Source organism: Monodon monoceros, unplaced genomic scaffold (genome assembly GCF_005190385.1).
Source record: "Monodon monoceros isolate NGI ecotype Baffin Bay Population unplaced genomic scaffold, NGI_Narwhal_1 Super_Scaffold_12, whole genome shotgun sequence".
Lineage (NCBI taxonomy): Eukaryota > Metazoa > Chordata > Mammalia > Artiodactyla > Monodontidae > Monodon > Monodon monoceros.
The window spans coordinates 169,309-189,585 of NW_021703768.1; the positions used below are offsets into that span (position 1 = coordinate 169,309).

General features: G+C 58.7%; 1 protein-coding gene across 1 annotated transcript; it reads right to left on the reverse strand.

Moving 5' to 3' along the window:
- Positions 1–168: 168 nt before the first annotated feature.
- On the reverse strand, positions 169–10,843 carry GABRD (gamma-aminobutyric acid type A receptor delta subunit). The gene is made up of 9 exons (XM_029215716.1): positions 10,633–10,843; positions 4,729–4,841; positions 4,347–4,414; positions 4,029–4,249; positions 2,815–2,897; positions 2,262–2,399; positions 1,496–1,651; positions 1,073–1,284; positions 169–847 (listed from the first exon to the last, which is right to left on the reverse strand). Exons 1-9 carry the CDS (start codon positions 10,698–10,700, stop codon positions 563–565), a joined length of 1,344 nt encoding a protein of 447 aa, XP_029071549.1. The 5' UTR covers positions 10,701–10,843; the 3' UTR covers positions 169–562.
- Between the last annotated feature and the right edge of the window lie 9,434 nt (positions 10,844–20,277).

The following is a 20,277-nucleotide window of genomic DNA, read 5'->3' on the forward strand; positions in this document are numbered from 1 at the left end:
GCACCCAAGGGACTGGGGGTGAGTGACTCTTCCAGCCCCTGTGCCTCCCCCCAGCCCCTCTGTCCTCAAGTCTCGGTCCCCAAGTCCCTCTGTCCTGAGCCCGTCGAGCTAGTGGGAGGAGAGCCTTCCAGGCTCCAGCAGAGGAGGTCACAGTGAATTTAAGCAGCGGCCAAAGGCTCCGTTTTATTTCATGCTGGGACCAAAGGCCTTCCCGCTTTCTCACCGAGAAGATGTGCACCTTCCATGCCCGGCCTCCTCCCCCTCCGTGGTCCAAACCCACAGAGCTAAGTCCCAGAATCAGGATCCTTTTCCGAGTCAGACGCAAAGCTCCCTGGGGCCCGGTGCCTGCCTGGCTCCCAGGTCAGGAGGCTGGGCTGCTGGGCCGTCTTCTGCAGACCAGGGGTCCGGGTGAGGGTGGGGACAGAGCCTGGGGGTGCTGAGCGAGGCTGAGGCCTTCCTCTCCTTTTATGTGGCCCGTGGTCCTCCCCCCTGTGAAACACGCAGAGCCCCCCGGGGGTCCTTCCCCCAGGAGGTCCCGGGCATGGGACCTGCGAAGCCGGCCTCACATGGCGTACGCGGCCCAGTAGATGACGTTGACGGCGGCGAAGGCCGCGGGGAACACGGCACGGGCGTAGATGTCAATGGTGTCCGCGTCGATGGGCTTGAAAAGCGCACGGAGGCCCCCCTGGGCCCCCTGTTTCTTCGTCTCCTCTGTCTCCACCTCCACCGACCTGTAGGAACCCATGAGGTTCCCAGGCACGCGGCACTGCCGGCGGGATGCGGCCAGCTCCTGGGTGACGCCCGCGGCCGAAAGGGAGAAGAGCACGATGGCATTCTTCACGTCCATCTGTGTGGGGAGGGGGAGGGGCAGGCTGAGTGGCTGGCAAGCGAGGGGCAGGACCCCCAGCCCAGGCCAGCGGCTCTACTGGGAGAGCAGGCGGCAGAGGGTCCCAGGCTGAGCACAGGAAAAAGTGCCCCCTGCCCCGCCGGCAACGCTGACCCTCCCTGGTGCTGGGCGGGGGCGCTGTCCTTCGTCCTGAACATGAGAACCCCACCCCACCCCCAGCCTCACCTCGACCCTCTGCTCCTTGACCTTGACCTTGGCCTTTTGCTTCTTCCGGTAGTCAGCGTTGAAGTGGGCGAAGGCGTACTCCACCAGGGCGGCAAACACAAAGACGTAGCAGATCCAGAAGTACACGTCCAGCGCCTTGATGGCCGACGCCCGCGGCAGGGAGGAGCGGGCACTGACCATCAGTGTGGTCATGGTCAGCACCGTGGTGATGCCTGTGGGAACAGGTGGTGCCATTACTGGAACCCACCTCGGTGCAGGTCAGGCTCCTGTCACCAGGCCCAGCCCGGCTGGCCACTGCCCCAGGACAGTGGGCCCGAGGGACTGCAAGGCAAGGCCTGTGCTCAGGACAAATGGGGTTGGGGCCCTGCTCCCAGACTCCCTCCTTCCACCAGCTCCCGCGGGGGAGAGGCCAGGGCCCCGTACCTAGAGACACCCTGGCGGGCACTGCGGCCTGGCTAATCCAGAAGGAGACCCAGGACATGGCGACCAGGAGGATGGAGGGCATGTAGGACTGGATGATGTAGACGCCCCGGTTCCTCCGGAGGTGGACGTGCAGGCTGAGCCGGGGGAACTGGCCGGCTGCCGGAGACCCCCGTTAGCACCAGGCCCACCACCCAGAGCAGTGCTCAGGGAGAGGGGCACTGAGCGGGAACTGGGGCCACTGCCGGCCTCCAAAGAGAGGAAGATCCTTGTGCCCACCTCCCCCCACAGCCTGATGGGTCAGGAGAGGGGCCGGCCCTGCGGCAGGGCCACCAGAGGAGGGAGAGGAGAAAGATTCCGGCCTTGCTGCTGGCCCGTGGGCCCCTCCCAGAGCGCAGTGCACCCCTCTCCTGCCCTGCTTGTGCACAGCCCAGCTCGAGGAAAGAGCCAGCCTGGGCTCGCTGGCTCCGATGACCGGGCAGCAGGGGCGGGAGGGGCCGGGAGACAACACAGGCTTGGCCCTGGAGCCCCCCGGCACCCCTCAAACCCCGGGAAGCAATGAAGAAGCGAGGAGTAAGGGGGAGGAAACCTGATCCGGGCCCGCACTAGGGCTCGTCCCGAGCGGCTCGGCCAGGCACAGCCTGCGCCGACCAGCGGTTTTCCAGCTGCAGCCTCCGGGGGCCCTCGGGGCCGGCTAGTGGCTCTGCGGAAAGCACTAGAAAACCACCAGCGGGGCTCACAAGGAAGAGGCCGCGAGAGGCCGCGTTACCCGATTTGAAGTTCATCAGCTCCGTGGTGAAGCGGTAGCTGGTGATGGTGAACTGGGCCAGCTGCAGCCTGTCCAGCCCGTGGATCTGCCCCTGGTTTTCGGACCAGTAGTAGACGATGTCCTCGGACGAGTAGCCGTCTGCAGGAGAGCCCACATGGGCCGCAGAGCCTGGCGCCCCCTCCCCAGCCCCTGGCAGCCCTCGCAGGACTGCCCTGCCTGTGCTGGGAGCCCGATACACAGAGGCAGGGAGCAAGGAGGCCTGGGACCACGCCTGGCACCTCGGAAAGGTGGGCAAGGCCAGATGAGCTGGCCAAAGGGCAGGTCGCCCTTGCCAGGGTGACCCGCAGGGGCCGCCATGCTGGCCCAGTGACACAGGCACGTGTCTCGTCTGGCCTCCAGGGCCGGCTGTCCTGGGCAGGGCGCTGACCCGCAGCAGGAGGGCCTTGCGGCCCCCTCTCTTCCTTCTCTTCCTTCTGTTTCCGCCCCGCCGCCCCGCCCCCGCCCCGCCCCGCCGCCCCGCCCCCGCCCCGCCCCCGCCCCGCCCCGCACTCACAGCTCTCCAGGTGCAGCATGCACTCCTGCTCGTCCATGGGGTACTTGGCCAGGTCCATGTCGCAGGCCACCGTGGAGGTGATTCTGCCCAGACAACACACCGGTGGGTCCCCAGGATGAGGCCAGCCCCCGGCAGCCGGCGTCTCTCTGGCCCAACATGGCGGAGACGCTCCTGCACCCGGCCAGTACGGCCTCCTCACGGGGCGGCAGCAGGCTGCCTTTGGTCTTGCCGGCAAGCTGCTGGCATTTGGGTGGAAACTGGAAACTGTGGCCACGTTACAGATATCTGTGAGTCTTCAGGGATCAAGAACCGGATTTCATTCACTTTCCTCGTCCTTCAGAACAGCTGGCTGGCTAAGCCGGCGGCCAAGAAGGCGGGTCCAGCCTGAGCCCCCTGGTCTGCCCCTGGGGACGGCCTCTAGGCGTCCCCACTGACCATGCAGCCTGGGAAGAGGCTGGTGTTGCCAAGTGTGCTGGTTTTCCAAGAGAATTTAGATTCTTATGTACATCTCCTGATCTTTAAAGTGTTGGCAATTAAGTCCACTTTTAAAAGGCATGTGTCAGAAAACACACGTTCAAACCAATACACGTCCACGTGTGTTCACTGGAAGCGGCACAGCTGTCCATGGAGGAGCAGATACACAAAACTGGCGCATCCACGCAATGGAATGTCACTCTGCCACGAAAAGGCAGGAAATTCTGATAAATGTCGCAGCATAGATGAATCTCGAAAACACTATATACTACGTGAAAAAAGCAGACCCAAGAGGTCACGTAGAGTATGATTACTTTTGTGTGAAATGTGCTGAATAGGCAAATCCATGAAGCTAGAAAGCCGACTGGCAGCTTGCAGAGCTGGAGAGGGGAGATGGGGAGTGACTGCTAACGGGCACGGGGTCTCCTTTCGGGTGAAATATATTGCAAGTGGGTAGAGGTGATGTTTGCACAACATGGGGAATGTGCTAAGTATCACGGAATTGTTCACTTTTAAATGCTTGATTTGATGTTATGTGAACTTCACCTCAATTTAAAAAGACGAGGGCATGCGTTAGCCACATAGCGGCCTCTGCTGGCTCCCGGCCAGCAACCTCGGCTTCCTGCGCAGCTGCTGGTTGCCGAGGGATATAAATACCGCCACCCCCCAGCCCCCATCCCCCCAGCTCCCAGCGGTGCACTCCGTGGGGGGTGGGTGGGCAGGCAGCCGGCTGGGCTCACCGGATGCTGTAGAGAATCACCCCGTCGGGCTGCAGCCGGATGAGCTTGTTCTCCACCGTCACATCGTGGAACCAGGCGGACTTGGCGTTCACGATGAAGGTGTCAGGGAGCCACAGCTTGTCCACGAAGCGGCTGTCCAGGCCCAGAGTCTCATTGGTGTGGTTGTAGGACAGCCTGCTGTCGCGCCAGCTCTGATGCAGAAACACCGTCATGGTGTACTCCTGCGGGGGTGGGGGGACGCAGAGGCCCGGCCGTCAGCCCCTCCGCTCGCTCCTGGGGCACGCGGCCGGGGGCGGGGCGGAGGCCGGTGGGACCTACCATGTTCGCCTCAGAGATGTGGTCGATGCTGGCCACCTCGATGGCGAGTGCCACGTTCACAGGGGGGCCTGCAAGGAAGGAGCCAGGCCCGAGGCAGGCGGGGCTGAGGCCAGGACCCAGCACCCCCGGCCGCTCAGCCAGGCCAGCGAATTCCCCAGAAGGCGGGACAGGGAACAGCCAGGGGCTTTGCAGGGAAGGCCGTCTTGGTGCAGACCAGCCTGAGGCCTGAGCAGATCCACCTTCCTAGCCGTTTCCCTGGGGGCTGGTGCAGGAGCTCGGGCACGCCCCTCAGGGGAGCGGGCCTCTGCGCCAGCCCAGAGCCAAGCAGGGCTCACACCCACACTGGACCCAGGGTCTGCCCGAGCCCGACGGCCACTCTCACCTCCGATGCCAGGCCGGAAGTTGCGGGCGTAGCCCTCTATCAAACCGTCCAGGTTGGGGAGCCAGGATATTTCCAGGTTGGAGCCGACATAGTCGCCAATGTCATTCATTGCCCTGGAAACGCAAGGCCCTCTGGTCACAGGCAGGGTGACAGGGACAGAGCCTGTCCTGGGCACCTAGGCCAGGGGTGGACAGCGGGGAGGCCCTGCGGGCTGGACCTGACCAGTCCCAGGAACTCACGCCGGACACAGGGAGCCCCCGGGAGGTGCAGAGCCCAGGACTCCTGGACGTCTTCCACTGGCCTCTATGCTCAGCTTACATCCCACTCACTCGGCCCTGAGGGAGGCCACCCAGGTCAGGCAGAGGCCCCCGGCTCCCTCCATAACCACCCAGCATCCCCACCCCTGGGGTCCCCCAACAAGAGCACATGGCCTCCCTTTCAGCTTCTGAGGGCAATGTGTCCTGTAGGAGGTGACTTGGGAGAAAAGACGTGTGACCAGGAGGCTGAAGGCTGGGGAGAGGGAGACAGCGGGTGAGGTCCCAAACCCGGGACCCAGGTCCAGGCCGAGGGCCTGTGGGGAGGCTGCAGGCCGGCCTCCTGCTCTCTGTCCCTTCCCAGGCAGTCTCCAGATCTCCCCAAATTGCCACGTGCCTCCGGGGCTTAGCCTGACCCCGGAGCAGCTGGGGGCCACGCACCCTGGTTTCAGATTAACCTTACTGACAGCCTGTGCTGGTCGTGTTTGTCCCTGGTGGGGCCGCACGGGGACCCAACGACACAGGCGTCTCGTGGCCCGCACACGCCGACTGCTGGAAGCCCCCCAGTGGCTCTGCCCATCCCCCTTCTTCTGCTCGCCCTCTGGGAAACAGCGCCCCCAAATTCATGTCCACCCAGAACCCCAGAATGGAACCTTATTGGGAGACAGGGGCTTTGCAGATATAATTAGTTAAGATGAAATGCTAGACTAGGGTGGGCCCTAAATCCATGACTGGTGTCCTTAGAAGAAAAGGAAATGGACACACGGGGAGAAGCCACGTGACCACAGAGGCAGGGATGGAGTGATGCGGCCACAAGCCGAGGGACACCAGGGACTCCGGCAGCACCAGAGGCTGCAGAGAGGCATGGACCCTGCCGACACCTTGGCTTCAGACTTCGGGCCTCCAGAATTACGAGAGAATAAATCCCCCCTGTTTTAAGTCCCCCAGCTTGTGGTCGCTTGTTACAGCAGCCCCGGGAACCTCACACACCCTTGCTCCTCCAGGCCACGGCAGGTGGGGGGGGGGGCGGGCAGGATTTCTCCTAAACCTGACAGCAGGGAACGAGGAGGGACATTCAGGAGGAAGCCTCTTGTTTTCCTCTGAATCACTGCTGTCCCCAGTGGGCAGAGAAGGCCTCCAGGGCACCTGGGGCCCGAGCCCATCCAGAGCCCGCAGGGGAGCCGATGCGCCAGGGTGTGGGTGCAGAGCAGCTGGGAGCTCTGAGGCCATTCCTTCCTCTCCCCAGAGTCCGGCGTGGCCGCGTGCCCAGGCGCCCCACTCTGGGCCGTTTTGGCCACCGTGACGAGACCGCTGACCCCTCTGGGCTCCCGCGGTGCTGCCGCTGGCCGCCCCACCCCTCCCCTCCGGACGTGGGACCGGCTACCGCTGAGCCTGTCGGCGCAGCCTGTGCCCCGCCCCCCACCACCCGCCACTTGGGCCACCGCAGACCGCGTCCCCCGCCGCCATGGCCCCAGCCTCCTGCCTGCCTCCAGCTGCTACTGCCCCCGACTCCTGCACTCCAGCCTCGCCCTCTTAGACGCCCGCTTGACCCTCCAGACCCTCTGCCATCTGTCCCCACCTCTTGCTCCAGCGCTAACTCTGACCCCCCATGTCCCCACGCTGATTCCCCCCACCTCCACTGAACCCCCATCCCTCTCCTGGCCCTGCCCCGGGCCCCTGAAGGAAGCTGTCCTGATCACGCATTTATTCATCCACGCCTCCATCTGGCTAGTGTGACCCTTGGTGCTGCCCTGTTCCAGAGATGTGACTGAGCCGGGCCAGGACAGTCGCGGCCAGAGGTCAGCGTCTGCAAGGGGTGGCAAAGCAAGGGGCTTTGAGCATGAAGACGGTCACAGGAAGGGGAGGTCAGGAGCCCTCTGGCTGGGGAGAAAGGGACAGCCTCCCCGAGAAAGTGACATCACAGCCCAAAGAGAGAGAAAGTGAGTCTGGGCCGAGGTAAGAGGCAGGAGGCAGCCGAGGGCTCCACGCGGTGGGGTCTGGGAGGGACCTGCAGGGCGGTGGCAGGCATGGGGCAGAGAGTGTGGAGGGGGGACCGTGGGGCTTATCCGGGGTCAAGGGGAAACCGGCACTCCGAACAAGGAGCTGCTCGATTAATTAGATTAAACCTGGATGCCTGTGAGGGAGGGGCATGGGAAGTGTCCTGAGGGAATAGGGGGGATAAACTGGGGGCCATCGTGGAGGTTGGGGGGATGATGGGCTGGACGGGCCATGGAGACAGAAAGGGGCCTGGTCCAGACCGAGGGAGGGTCAGTGGAGGGAGGGGCCGGGAGCAAGTTCTGCCGCTGAGTTGGTGGGGCTCGGCATCCAGCTGGACTGGCCCCGGGACGCCGTCCTCTCAGGGGCTTCAAGAAGGCCTCGGGCCGCCGGGGCTTGGGAAACGCCGGCAAGGGCACCTGGGCCCCTCGTCTGCTCCACATACCGGCCCATGAGGAAGGCTGAACGTGACCCAGGAGGTCCTCAGCTAGTGAGGCCTGTGAAACCCGCTCTGCCCGCAGGCCCACGGGGTCCCTCCAGGTGAAGGCTGGGTAGAGCGTGTAGACAGGGCAGGTGCTTTGGTAACAAAGTAAAAGAAGGAATTAAATGAAACCCTGGCCCCAAGTAAAGCACAATTAAAAATGCAAACGGAGTTCACCCTGAAGGTCAGATGCAAAGGGATTGGAATGAGGCTTTATTTTTGGACCGGCCCAGCGGCTGGCCTGCTTGGAGCCAGGCCGTCAGGAGACACCACCCTTCCCGGCCTTGGGCTGGTGGCACAGGTGAGCACACCTGTCCTGGGCCAGGGCCTCACACACGCTCAGGGGCACAGAGGCAAGGACAAGGGCAGCGCCCACCATGAAGCTTGCCTGAAAGTGTCAGGACACTGGTGGGTTCTCAGCTCTGCCGTCTCCAGGGGTGAGAAGGGAACAGCCTCCTGCGGTGCCACATCTCACCCGGGACAAGGTGGCCGCTTCTGCAGCTGTGAAGGGATGCGGGGGCTGGAGGCGGGGCCATATGGTGCTCTGGGTCCTGGAGGGCCTTACCCTCCTCCACTGGTTCAGGTAGAGTCAGTGGGGCAGGCGGGGTACCTGGTCCATGCGGGGCTCTGCATGGGGTCAGAATGTTGGGACTCTAACCCGCGTTCTGGGAGGGAGCGTCTGACTCCTCTGATGGCCCTGAAAGCCGGTGGTGGCCTAGGGTTGGGGTTTCATTAGAGGAACAGAAGCTCAGAGACACACCAGGCTCAAGTTCGTGGGACAGAGCAGGTGCCGTGAAATCACGGGCAGCTTCCGCCCTCCCGGGGCTGCTCCTGGGTGCCGTCAGGCCCCCCGCCCTCTCCTGGCCCCCCTGAGAGAAGCCCCAGCCCTGTCACTTGCCTGTGCCCCTGGGGATGGAAAGGGAAGGTGGGTGTAGCTGAACGAGGCAGCAGGCACCACCCCCAGGATCCTCCCACCCTCCCACCCCGGACCCTGCGCGCACGAAGCCCACGGATCCCTGACAGCTCTGCTTTTAGAGCAGCCGCTGCAGCGCTGGCACCTCAGTTACCAAGGCGAACACCACGACGATCGCGCTCACGGGAGGTGAGGGCGAGGCAGGAGCCGCGGGCACAGCTTCTCCAGGGAGACGGAGGTGCCAGCAGCCCCGGAAGGCCACCCACTCGGGTAGGCAGCCGGGGAGCTTGGGTGGCCGCTGCGTGAGCGGATCTTCAGACTCAGGGAAGCGTGGCCTTGACCCGACCCACAAATGCTGCACGGCCCACTCCCTTCTTATCCCACCAGGAGCCCCGGGATCTGGGCTGAGGGGCGGCAACAAAGAGGCCCTTCCATTCGCCCCGATGTCCCCTCACACCGCCCCGGGGTGGGGACGAGGGAAGGGAAGCCACTGTTGCCCTGGTATCTGAGCGGAGGGATGCAGAGCAGATGGGAAAAGAAGCCCCGAAGGCCCCCAAAGCCCAGAGGCGCTCGTCCCAACCGGGGCCTCAGCCTTCCTACACAGGCAGACAGGCTCGCCCCTCGCCCAACAACCCAGGAGCCAGATGGGGTAGGAGTTCAAAACACTGCAGATTTTAGAAAGGCAATATAACGCACTCATGGACTTGGGGAGGGGTGTGTCTGGAGAATTTTCCAGCAGGAAATGTATAAATATGCCTCATGAGTAGCGTGGATACAGACAAAACAAGCAAGGCAGGCTTTGCCGCCAACTGAGTGCTGGTGTCAAACTTGGACTAACACTTGGGGCTCAGAGCAACTTGGATTTCAGAACTGCGGTGCGCAGCTGTGGGCCTGAGCTGGCGGCTGACCCCCGGCCCCCAGCACATCCCTCCACAGCCACACCTCAACGCTTCGCCCTTTCTGGGACCGTGAAGCAGGAAGAGGAGAGAGGAGAACAGCCCATTGGGCTTGGTACAGAACAAGGCCCCGGGACAGGGGCCACACGGGCACTGCCTGTGACTGTGACATGACAGCCAGGTCTACAACCAAAGCCAGACTCTGCCCTCCACCCACCAACAAGTAAGCTCTGACCACACACACACAGAGCCGTGTTACGTATTGTCCGAGTGACTACAGCCAAAACACAGGCCAGCGTTCAACGATTTCTGGCTTTTAAAGTCTTCGACATCAGTTGGTTGACCACAAAGTCTGGAATGCTGGGGGGAAGGGGCAGGGAGAGATGTTTTTGCTCTGTTTTCTTCTGCAGCCCTGGCACCAAGATGATTTTCAAAAAGGCCCCTCACAACTCCTATGGCAGGTAACCAGACTCAGAGGTCAGGATGCTGGGCAACCCGGGGCCCACCTCAAGTCCAGTCTGCAGAGACGCGAAAAGCGAGCTGGGACCATGCTGGCCCCTGGGAGCCAGAGGGAGGGAGCCTCGGCACAGGGACATTTCTTCTTAGCCTCTGCCTTCGCGGGGGAAGACAGGGCACCTCATCCCCTCTCCTGACAGTTAAAAAGAAATCCAGAGTCTGTCCCCTGCCAGGGGCACCTGGCTCCCCCACTCGCATACCCTGCAGTCGGATGGCATTAGAAATGGTCCCAGAAGGGAGGTCCACAGCCACACCTGCCATGAGGACGCGCCTTCGTGTCCACCCCAGACCGCTAAAGGCAACGGAAGCGGGTGCCCGAGGGAGGGGAGCGGCCTCCTCTCCCGTGTTCTCCGGACCCCTCCTTTCTTCCTGCCTGAAGCTGGGGCCCTGCTGAGAGCTCAGACCGCTCCTGGAAGGGCACCAGCCAGCCAGGGATCGGCCAAGTGCCGGCTGGGGCGAGGAACCCGAGCTCAGCAGGCGAGCCCGGGCACCGGGGCAAACTGCGAGCGGCTCTGACGCCCTCGACCGGCCCTGCGGCGCGGGTTCAGCACCGGGACGGCGGACAGCACCGGGGCGGCGGGGCTGCCAGAACCTAGAACATCGCCGCTGCCCGCGCCCAAGGGCATCTCCGCGGCGAGTTCGGAGAGGAGGGCCCGCGGGGGAGACGGGGTGGGGGAGTCATGGGGGGATGGGGGACAGACACCGTGGGAGCCTGTGGGTGCGGGAAGACGCGGGCCCCTGAAGAGCAGGGGTTCGCACGGGGCTCCATCCCGGCAGCCGGGGCTTGGCCGGCGCGGGACTCCCCACCGAGGGCGGCCCCGGCGCAGCGCGGACCCGGCGCTCGCTCACCTGGTGCCGCGGTGCTGCTGCGCGCAGAGCAGCAGAAGCGGGGGCAGCAGCCAGGCCAGCGCGTCCATGGCCTCGGCCGGCTGGGCGCTGGGCCGGGGGCGGCGCCGGGGTCCGGCCGGTCGCGGGAGCTCGAGAAGTTGCTTAGCCGGCGGCCGCGGCGGCGGCGGCACAAGAGGGCGGGAGCGGGAGGGCGCGCGGCGCGGGCGCGAGGGCGGACGGAGCGGCGAGCCCGGAGCCGCCCCGCCCCGCGCCGCGCGGCACGGCCCCCCCCCGCCCTCCCCCTCCAGCTCCGGCCGCCCCGCCTGCAGCTCCCCTCCCGCCTCCGCCACACCCCCGCGCCCCCGGCCGGGGGTCCGGCACTCCCCGTCCCAGCGCCGCTGCCCTTGCCGGCCGTAAAGGGTCCCTCCGCGCGTCTATCCGGGAGGCGACTCAGGCGCAGGACCCGCGTGGACGCGGCCTCTCGCTGCCGGCCAGGCGCCTGCGGACCGACGGGCGCGGCAGAACCTCGTCCCTGGGGCGGAGTCTGCGATGGGCTATTTGTGGGGGTCACGGGTCCTCGGGAGCTGGTTCGGGGGGAGGAGGGTGCCAGCGCCCCAGAAGCCTTCAGCCTCTACCGGGCGAGACGCCCCCCCCAGCACCGGCAGCTCCTTCCAAGACCCTGGCGCTTGCGCCTCGCCCACCCTCCGTCGGGTGGGCGGTGAGAGCAGGCGTGGCCGCTTCGCTGCCCGCAGGTCTGTGGTCAGAACCCCGCTCTGGTCGCGGGGCGCAGTGACTTCTCTGCCTGGCGGGTCAGGCTCCATCACACCTGCCCGCAGGCCGACGGCTGGGCTCTGACGAGACGACACCCCTACCTCACCCCACCGCCACCCCCAGCGAACCAGCAAGAAAGCCAAGGCCTCCGCATTCTCTACTGTGACTCTTCTGAACATAAAACTCTACACAGTTTCCCCAAAAAAGCTGACCACAAACTCTTCTCGTTTGGTCTCATTCATTCACTTCTGGACTCGGTACCAGTTCACGACCGAAAACGAACGTCTCATGAAAACACTTAAAAATGGGCAAACTGGTCCTGGAGTGGGTTGAGTCCTGTGCGTGACTGTTGACACTGGCCAGAGCAGGTGCGGGGCAGGCGATGGGGAGTGTAGAAAGGGCTTTGCTGGGGCTTCCCTGGTGGCGCAGTGGTTAAGAATCCACCTGCCAATGCGGGGGACACGGGGTCGAGCCCTGGTCCGGGAAGATCCCACATGACACGGAGCAACTAGGCCTGCGAGCCACAACTACTGAGCCCATGTGCCACAACTACTGAAGCCTGTGTACCTAGAGCCCGTGCTCCGCAACAAGAGAAGCCCCCGCTCGCCGCAACTAGAGAGAAAGCCCGCGCGCAGCAACAAAGACCCAACGCAGTCATAAATAAATAAACAAATAGGGCTTCCCTGGTGGCGCAGTGGTTGAGAGTCCGCCTGCCAATGCAGGGGACACGGGATCATGCCCCGGTCCGGGAAGATCCCACATGCCGGAGCGGCTGGGACCGTGAGCCATGGCCGCTGAGCTTGCGCGTCCGGAGCCTGTGCTCTGCAATGGGAGAGGCCACAGCAGTGAGAGGCCCGCATACCGCAAAAAAAAATAAATAATAAATAAATAAATATACTAAAAAAAAAAGAAAAGAAAAGAAAGAAAGGGCTTTGCTGCTGGGAATTTCTAGCCCAATCCTGAGGGCCACGGATCAAGGGGGCTGGGTCTCAGCCTTCTTTCCTAGAGCCAGCAATGAGCTCTAAGACAGTCAGGCAGGTCCCAGCAAAAATGCCCCCCTGGAGGGTCCCCTGGCCCCTCGGGTGCGTCCTCTGGGTACTTGGAAGCACTGCCCTGCTGTGTGTGTGAGCGTGTGCTCTGGGCGTGTCTCTGGACACATTCCCATTTGTCCTCCTGCGCAGGCTTGATCGGAGGTTGAGGAGTTAACCCACAAGAAAGTGCGGAGAGTGGGGCCTGGCACGGAGTGAGGGCCCTGAGCCTCACGAGGGTCGTTTTCATTATTCTTCTGCTAGATTAGGATCTAGTCTGTCTGCTTCTCTAGAGCAGCCCTCGTGTCTAACAGCCTCTGGTGTACGATAGATGCTTAATAAATGCAGGGAAATTTAGGCTCAGAGCCACCAAAAGCCGGCACAGCTGGTGTGGTCAGACCCTGAAGCGTTCGGGAGCACGCACAGCGCTCACTCTCCTGTCTTTCAGGCCCAAGCTTTGGTCTCTGTGCTGGTCCAGGCTCCAGCGCTTTCTCTGGGTTCACTGTCACACTCTTTCCTTGGATCTGAGAAGATCCAGGTGCTGATATCCTCTGAGAAATATTGCTGACCTTGAATCACTTGATTCAGCTAGTTCAGGGTGAACCAGATTATTGCCATTTTCCGCACCCTCGTCTATTATCTGAGGCAAAACATTAGCACTGAGCTTCACTGGAGAGCTCCCATACAGGCATCTCAGCCGTAGCCCTGGGTGCTGGGTGCCATCGAATCACCTTTTCTTCCTCAAGCCCTGGAGAGAAGCACATTTCAAAGCCAGGACAGAGAAAGAGGTAAGGCAGCGACCTGCACACCCGGGGGACCCGTGATACTGCCCATCCTTCACAGCTCCCTCTAGGATGCCCGGCTGTTCACTGACCTCAAACCAAAATGCTTAATTTCTTCCCCAGAGTCTGCAAGCTTTATTTTAGTTCTATTTTGTTGCTAGTTGGCTTCAGTTTGGATCTCAAGAATGGGCATTTTCATTTTTCCTTCCTCGAGTTTTTTGAGAATTAGCTTGTCGCACTCCTGAGCCTTGGTCGCATTCCACTGATGTGTGTCACTAGTCGGTCTCGGGGCCCTCATCTTCCGCTCCACCCAGACAAGCTCCAGCCGTCCCAGGATGGGGAAAAGCCTATGCGGGGCAGCCCCACCGAAGGTCCACTTCTCCCCTCCCTTTGATAATTCAGGAAATGCCCCCAGAGTCAGAGCTCTGGTACCAGTCCCTGTCTTGCTCCTAACTGGCCGTGTGGCCTCAGGGAAGTAATTTCTCCTGACTTTGTTTTATTCATTTGCCAGAGGAGAAGCTGTGTAGTGATAGGTTTCCTGGGTACCGGAAGTCCCCAAGGCTGAAGCCCATTACAGAGGATCTCATGGGTCGTCTTCACTGAAGACAACAGTCTAACTTGTAGGTGCTCAGGTCCCCCCCCCTTCTGTGGAAAATAGTGTAGGTGATTCCCCATCTTTATTCCATGCCTGTGATTTTTTGGGGGGCAAGGCAGAACCCCACCCTCCAAGTGTGACTTTGCTGAAACTTTCCAAATCAATCAGATGAAGGGCCTCTGTCCATTTCAGGTGAGGTCTGTGCTCTTCACCCAGATACCTGACAGCCCCACCCCGTTGGCCTGGCACTGAGAGCACGGGACAGGGGACCTGGTGCCAGAGCCTGGGTACAGGGATGAACAGGAAGCCCGAAATTCCACCCTGAGGCGTTTGGTCCCTGTAGGTCTACTTAACTCGTCCACTCGCTCCCCTTCCTCTTATTTCACAGGTAACACGGCTTCTCCGGCGGACGATCCATGCAGAGCCCTCTGGTTACGGGCTCAGGGCAGCTGCTGCTGTACCTTCCTCCTGTTTAGTGCAGGAAGGCGTTATGCTCTCCCCGTGTGGCACTGAGCAGGGCCAGCGCACATTTAGCCCTGGAAGGTACAGACACTCTACTTCTGTGGTTGCCCCCCGGAGTCACCACCTCAACACTTCCATGGGTAACAACGCCCTAGGTAGAACCTAGGGAGCTGCAAGGTGGGGTTGGTGCGTGTACTCGACTACTGAGGTCATCAGCCTGCTATCTTTTGGCCTGTTTCTTTCGGGTAATGCTTTGCCGCATGCTCACGACATAGAGGAAGGGATGGCACCGAGTCCAAAGCTTGGGCAGAGGGCTGGCCTGAATCCATTGCAGCAGCAGGACGGGCCCCAGGAGGTACAGGTGAGTCACAGGGACTCAGGAGGGGAAACTGCACCAGCTAATTTTAAAATCCCTGCTGGATATATTTGTGAGGTTGTTTTATTATTTTCCTGGGAAAATGCACCAAACAGAGAAAATGGCAGTCACACACAAAAATTTTCTTCAGCTTATTAGAGTGTAATTATTAATCCCATGATTTCCAGATGGAATCCATTCATTTGGAGAAGCAGAGGCAACTTAGCAGAAAGGGTCGCATGCAAAATCCCTGCAGCGGGCCGAGGTCAACTGTCTGCTCAAACAAAGGATGCACTGGAAACAGGGTTGCGTCTCGAGGCTGTTTTTGGTAATCAAGGCCCTGAGAACCAATAAACACCCGAACTTGGCCACTTAGAGAATTTTTTCTCCATGAGGTAGATAGACGTCCAAGTACGATTGCTCACGTGTAATGAGGAGAAGACAGAATTCTATTCTCGTATTTTATGTTTTTTAAAGCGACAATTTGAATTCTTTCATGTGACAGGAAACGCTACACACAGATTAACATACCTAACAAAGGGCTGCCTATCAAGTGAAAAAGACTCTCCTTTAGGTGCCAGCGCGACTGAATTGACTGACGTGAAAGTCCTGAAGGGGCTGCTGGCAGAGGGTCCCCACGGTGGTTGGGTGGCCCTGCTCCCCGGACTCTGTGAGGAAGGTGACCGCGGCTCCCCAAGACTCTCCCTGGTCTGATGAGCTGATCCTCTGGGCAGGATGCTGGAGAAGTAAAAGCAGGAGATTTGCTGTAATCTTTTTCACGTTCGATATTTGCATACTTTGATTAAACTTCCTTAAGAAAGGCCCCGACACAGGTCAATATTCGTTTAACCAATATTTATGGAATTATTCATCCCACTCTGTGCCAAGAACTGGTCCATACGTTGGGCGTGAATAAGACATAAACGGTTCCCATCCCCAGTGGCCTCAACTTTTGGGAGGAAGATCCTGGACAATCAGTGGGTAAACAAACAAAAGAGACCATTTCAAGTGTAACCTCAGCAAGACAACAATCATGGGGAATACCTGTGGGGACGGGCACTGTACACAGGGTGGGCGGGAAGACCTTTGTGAGGGGCAACATCTGAGCTGAGGTTTGGATTCCATTCTATCCCTTCTGGAGGAAAAGCCAGCCCCACCAAGAGCCAGGTAAGTGTTCAGGGCAGAGAACGGAATGTGCAAAGGCCCTGAGGCAGGAGTGAACTGGCCAGTCCAGACAGGAGCAAGGCCAGGCCCGAGTGGCCGTGAGGGAGGGAGGGTGGGCAGCAGAGTGAGGCAGGAAGAAGCCAGGTCACGTGTGGTCCAGTAGGTGCGGACTGATGTCTGAGTTCAGCTTATTTTTAATTAATTAATTGGCTGTGTTGTGTCGTCGTTGCTGCGCACGGGCTTTCTCTAGTTGCGGCGAGTGGGGCTACTCTTCTTTGCGGTGCGCAGGCTTCTCGTTGCGGTGGCTTCTCTTGTTGCGGAGCACGGGCTCTAGGTGCGCGGGCTTCAGTAGTTGCAGCATGTGGGCTCAGTAGTTGTGGCGCACAGGTTTAGTTGCTCCACGGCATGTGGGATCTTCCTGGACCAGGGCTCGAACCCGTGTCCCCTGCTTTGGCAGGTGGACTCTTAACCACTGCGCCACCAGGGAAGCCACCAGCTTATTTTTAATGAGCTTTATAGAAATACAGTTTACATAAAATAAAATTCACTAATTTAACTATACAATTTGATGGCTTTTATATACATGGAGCGTTGTATAATCACCACTGAAATCACGACATTGCCCATTTGCTCCACCTTAAAAGTTCCCTCCTGCCCCCTTGCAGTCCCCCGAGGAGGTGACTGCACCCCAGCCCTGGGCCCAGATGACCACAGGTGTCTGCTTCCTATCCCTACAGTTTTGCCTTTTCTGGAGTCTCACAGGGTGATGCTGGTGCAGACGCCTTCTCACTTCCCATCCAGTGACCCCTGCCCCCTGCCGCAGCCCCCCAGCCGCACGTGCTCTGCCCCTCGAGACTTGCTCCAACACGTTCAGGTCGACAAGGTTTGGGTTAGTTTTCTTCTCTTTCCTTCCTTTATTTTCAAGTTCCTCTGTCTCTGGTTTGTCACAGGAAGCTGGGTGGCGTTTCTCCGCTGCTCTGTAGGGAAAGTGTGTCTTTCTCTGGGGGTTTGAAGAGCTTTTCAAGCTGGGTGGCGTTTCTCCGCTGCTCTGTAAGGAAAGTGTGTCTTTCTCTGGGGGTTTGAAGAGCGTTTCTCTGTTTCTCACTTGCATCCATTTGATTAGCTTGAGTCTTGGTGTAATTGTCTTGTATTTATTCTGCTTGAGCATCTAGGGTCTGCGGGCTTAGAGTTTTCAACAAATTTAGAAGATTTGCAGCCGCTTTCACGTGCGTTTCAGCCTCCTCTGGCTCCTCAAGGCATTAAACCCCACGTCCCAAGAGAAAGGCCCTCATAACCTCTCCCTGTCACAGGCTCGGGTTTGGCCCTGTTGCTCAGCCACCCCTCCCCATGGCCGGGTCGAGGTGCTCACTCTTGCAAGTCCTTGGCATTTAGCCCCTTCCTCTCCTCCCAGGCTCACGCGTACCCGATGAGGCTGCAACTTACCCCTAGTCAGCAGCCTGGCAGCCAGGGGAGGCGTGGGACAGATGCTGAGCAGGGCCCTGTTGCCTTGCTGGGGAGACCTCCACGGTGTCCTTCCAGATGGGGGGAGTGCTGGCTCCCCTTAGGGAGACGTGAGCCACCTTTGCTGCCTCTGAAGTTTCAGAGCAGCCTGGGAAGCCAAAAACCCTGGGGCCTCCACCCAGATATCCCGCCCTATGTGTCAAGATTTCCCACCTGCCCTTGGCCCCAGAACCTGCCCTTGGCCCCCGGACCTGCCCTTGAACCCAGGACCCTGCCCTTGGCCCCCGGAACCTGCCCTTGGTCCCAGGACCTGATCTTGGCACAGCAAAGCTACCTTGGCTTGGACTCCAACACCTCTGAATCTCAGCATCTCTAGTCTGTCCTCGTCCTGCTTCCATCACCTCTTTTTCTCCAGAGAAGGACGTAAGAGCGTCTTTATAAACTACCAAGCAGCTCCGGCCTTCACTCTTAGTTTTTTGGTTTTTTCTTTTTCTTTTTCATTATTTTTCATTTGAGAAGTTCTTTTCTGTCAAATAATACAATTATGTGTTATAATCATTATGGTTTAGATACTGTTTTGCTTTCAATTTGGAATTTTTTATTGAGGTATGATTGACATACGTACATATTTCAGGTGTACGACATAATGATTCCATGTTTGTATATACAGTAGACCCTTGAACAACGTGGGGCTCGGAAATCCCGGGTTAATTTACAGCTGCCCCACCTCAGCCACGGCTCCGCGGATCCTGTAGTACTGGAGTGCAGGTATTTATTGAAAAAAATCCATGCATAAGTGGGCCAAACGCTTCAAACGCACGTTGCTCAAGAGCCGCCTGTATTGCAGAATCATCACCACAATAACCTAGGTAACCACCACCACAACACAGTGATGGGAATTTTTTTCTTCTGATGAGAACTTCAAAGACCTGCTCTCTTAGCAGCTTTCACATATGCAACACGGTGTCATTAACGATAGTCGCCGTGCTGGGCATCACATCCCCACGATTTATTTCTCTTATAACTAGACGTCTGTACCTTTTGATTCTTTTATGCATGTCACCCACCCCCTGCCCCCCGCCTCTGGAAGCCACCCATCTGTTCTCCGTATCTATGAGCTTGGATTTTTTGTTTGCTTCCTTCTTTGTCTTTTGGGTTTTGTTGTTGTTGTTTATTTGCTTTATGTTTTGTTTTTTGGGTTTTTTTATTGTTTGTGGTGGTGGGGTTTTCTGTTTTTTGGGGTTTTTTTTTTTAGCTACCACACGTGAGATTATACACTATTTGTCTTTCTCTGTCTGACTTATTTCACTTAGCATAATGCCCTCAAGGCTCATCCATGTTGTCGCAGATGGCAAGATTTCACTTTTAAAAAATTTTTTTACTATTTCTAAATTTATTCTTATAATTTATTTATTTTAATTTATTTGTTTTTGGCTGCGTTGGGTCTCCGTTGCTGCGCACGGGCTTTCTCTAGTTGCCGCGAGTGGGAGTTACTCTCCATTGCGGTGCGCGGGCTTCTCATTGCGGTGGCTTCTCTTGCTGTGGAGCACAGGCTCTAGGCACGTGGGCTTCAGTAGTTGTGGCACACGGGCTCAGTAGTTGTGGCTCGCGAGCTCTAGAGCGCAGGCTCAGTAGTTGTGGTGCACGGGCTCAGTTGCTCTGCAGCAGGTGGGATCTTCCCGGACCAGGGCCCGAACCCGTGTCCCCTGCACTGGCAGGCAGATTCTTAACCACTGCGCCACCAGGGAAGCCCCCCATCACATCTTCTTTATCCATTCATCCACTGATGGACACTTAGGTTGGTTCCATGTCTTAGCTCTTGTGAATAATGCTGCAGTGAACATGGGGGTGCAGATGTCTTTTTGGGTTAGTGTTTTCACTTTCTTTGGGTAAATACCCAGAAGTGGAATCGCTGGATCACATGGTAGTTCTATTTTTAATCTTCTGAGGAAACTCCATGTTGTTCTCCACAGCAGCTGTTTCAATTTACATTCCCACCGACAGTGCACGAGGGCTCCCTATTCTCCACAGCTTCAGCAGGACTTGTTATCTCTTGTCTTTTGGATGACAGTCATTCTAACAGGTGTGGTTTGCATCTCCGTGATTATTATCGATGTGGAGCAGCTTTTCATGTGCCTGTTGTGTGTCTTCTTTGGAAAAACGTCTATTCAGATCCTCTGCCCTTTTTTTTTTTTTTTCTGTGGTACGCGGGCCCCTCACTGCTGTGGCCTCTCCCGTTGCGGAGCACAGGCTCCGGACGCGCAGGCTCAGCGGCCATGGCTCACGGGCCCAGCCGCTCTGCGGCATGTGGGATCCTCCCGGACCGGGGCACGAACCTGTGTCCCCTGCATCGGCAGGCGGACTCTCGACCACTGCACCACCAGGGAAGCCCCCCATTTTTTAATTGGATTGTCTGGGGTTCTTTTTACTACTGAGTTGTATGAGTTCTTTATATATTTTGGGTTATTAACCCCTTATCAAATGTATGATTTACAAATATTTTTTCCTGTTCCATAGGTTGCCTTTTCATTTTGTTGACAGTTTCCTTTGCTGTGCAGAAGCTTTTTAGTTTGATGTAGCCCCATTTGTTTAATTTTGCTTTTGTTGCCTTTGCTTTTGGTGTCAACACACTTAGTTTCAATTGTTGGTTAAGCGTCTCCAGCTTTTCCTACCCCCTCAATGCAAAGCAGTAACAGCCAGTCATTGAACTGTTGCCCTCCACAAACACACTCTCTCCTCAATCATTGTACCAGCCGCCTTCTCCCAATTTGTTACTGGTGGAAGTTTACCAGCAGACTGCCACCTTGTTCCGGGCATCCACATGTTACCCAGGATGGGCTCCTCCTTGCCAGCTGGACAGTGAGTGATCAGGTTACAAATCCCCATCATGCCATCTGCTTTCTGAGACCATTCCTGGTGCCAGCTGTGTCCGTCTGGGTCCTCCCGTAAGCAGACCATGAGAGGGAATTAGGAATGCAAAAGATTTATTGGAGGCTCATGCCTATGAAAGATCAATGGGAGGAAGTGGGATTGGGCCGAGAAGGCTTC

Bases quoted from the DNA above. Each gene is read 5' to 3' on its own strand.
- GABRD (XM_029215716.1), bottom strand. From the start codon at position 10,700: ATGGACGCGCTGGCCTGGCTGCTGCCCCCGCTTCTGCTGCTCTGCGCG. The intron at 4,842-10,632 runs GTGAGCGAGCGC...TTGCGTTTCCAG, and splicing joins CAGCAGCACCGCGGCACCAG to GGCAATGAATGACATTGGCG. The intron at 1,285-1,495 runs GTACGGGGCCCT...CTGTTCCCACAG, and splicing joins GCCCGCCAGGGTGTCTCTAG to GCATCACCACGGTGCTGACC.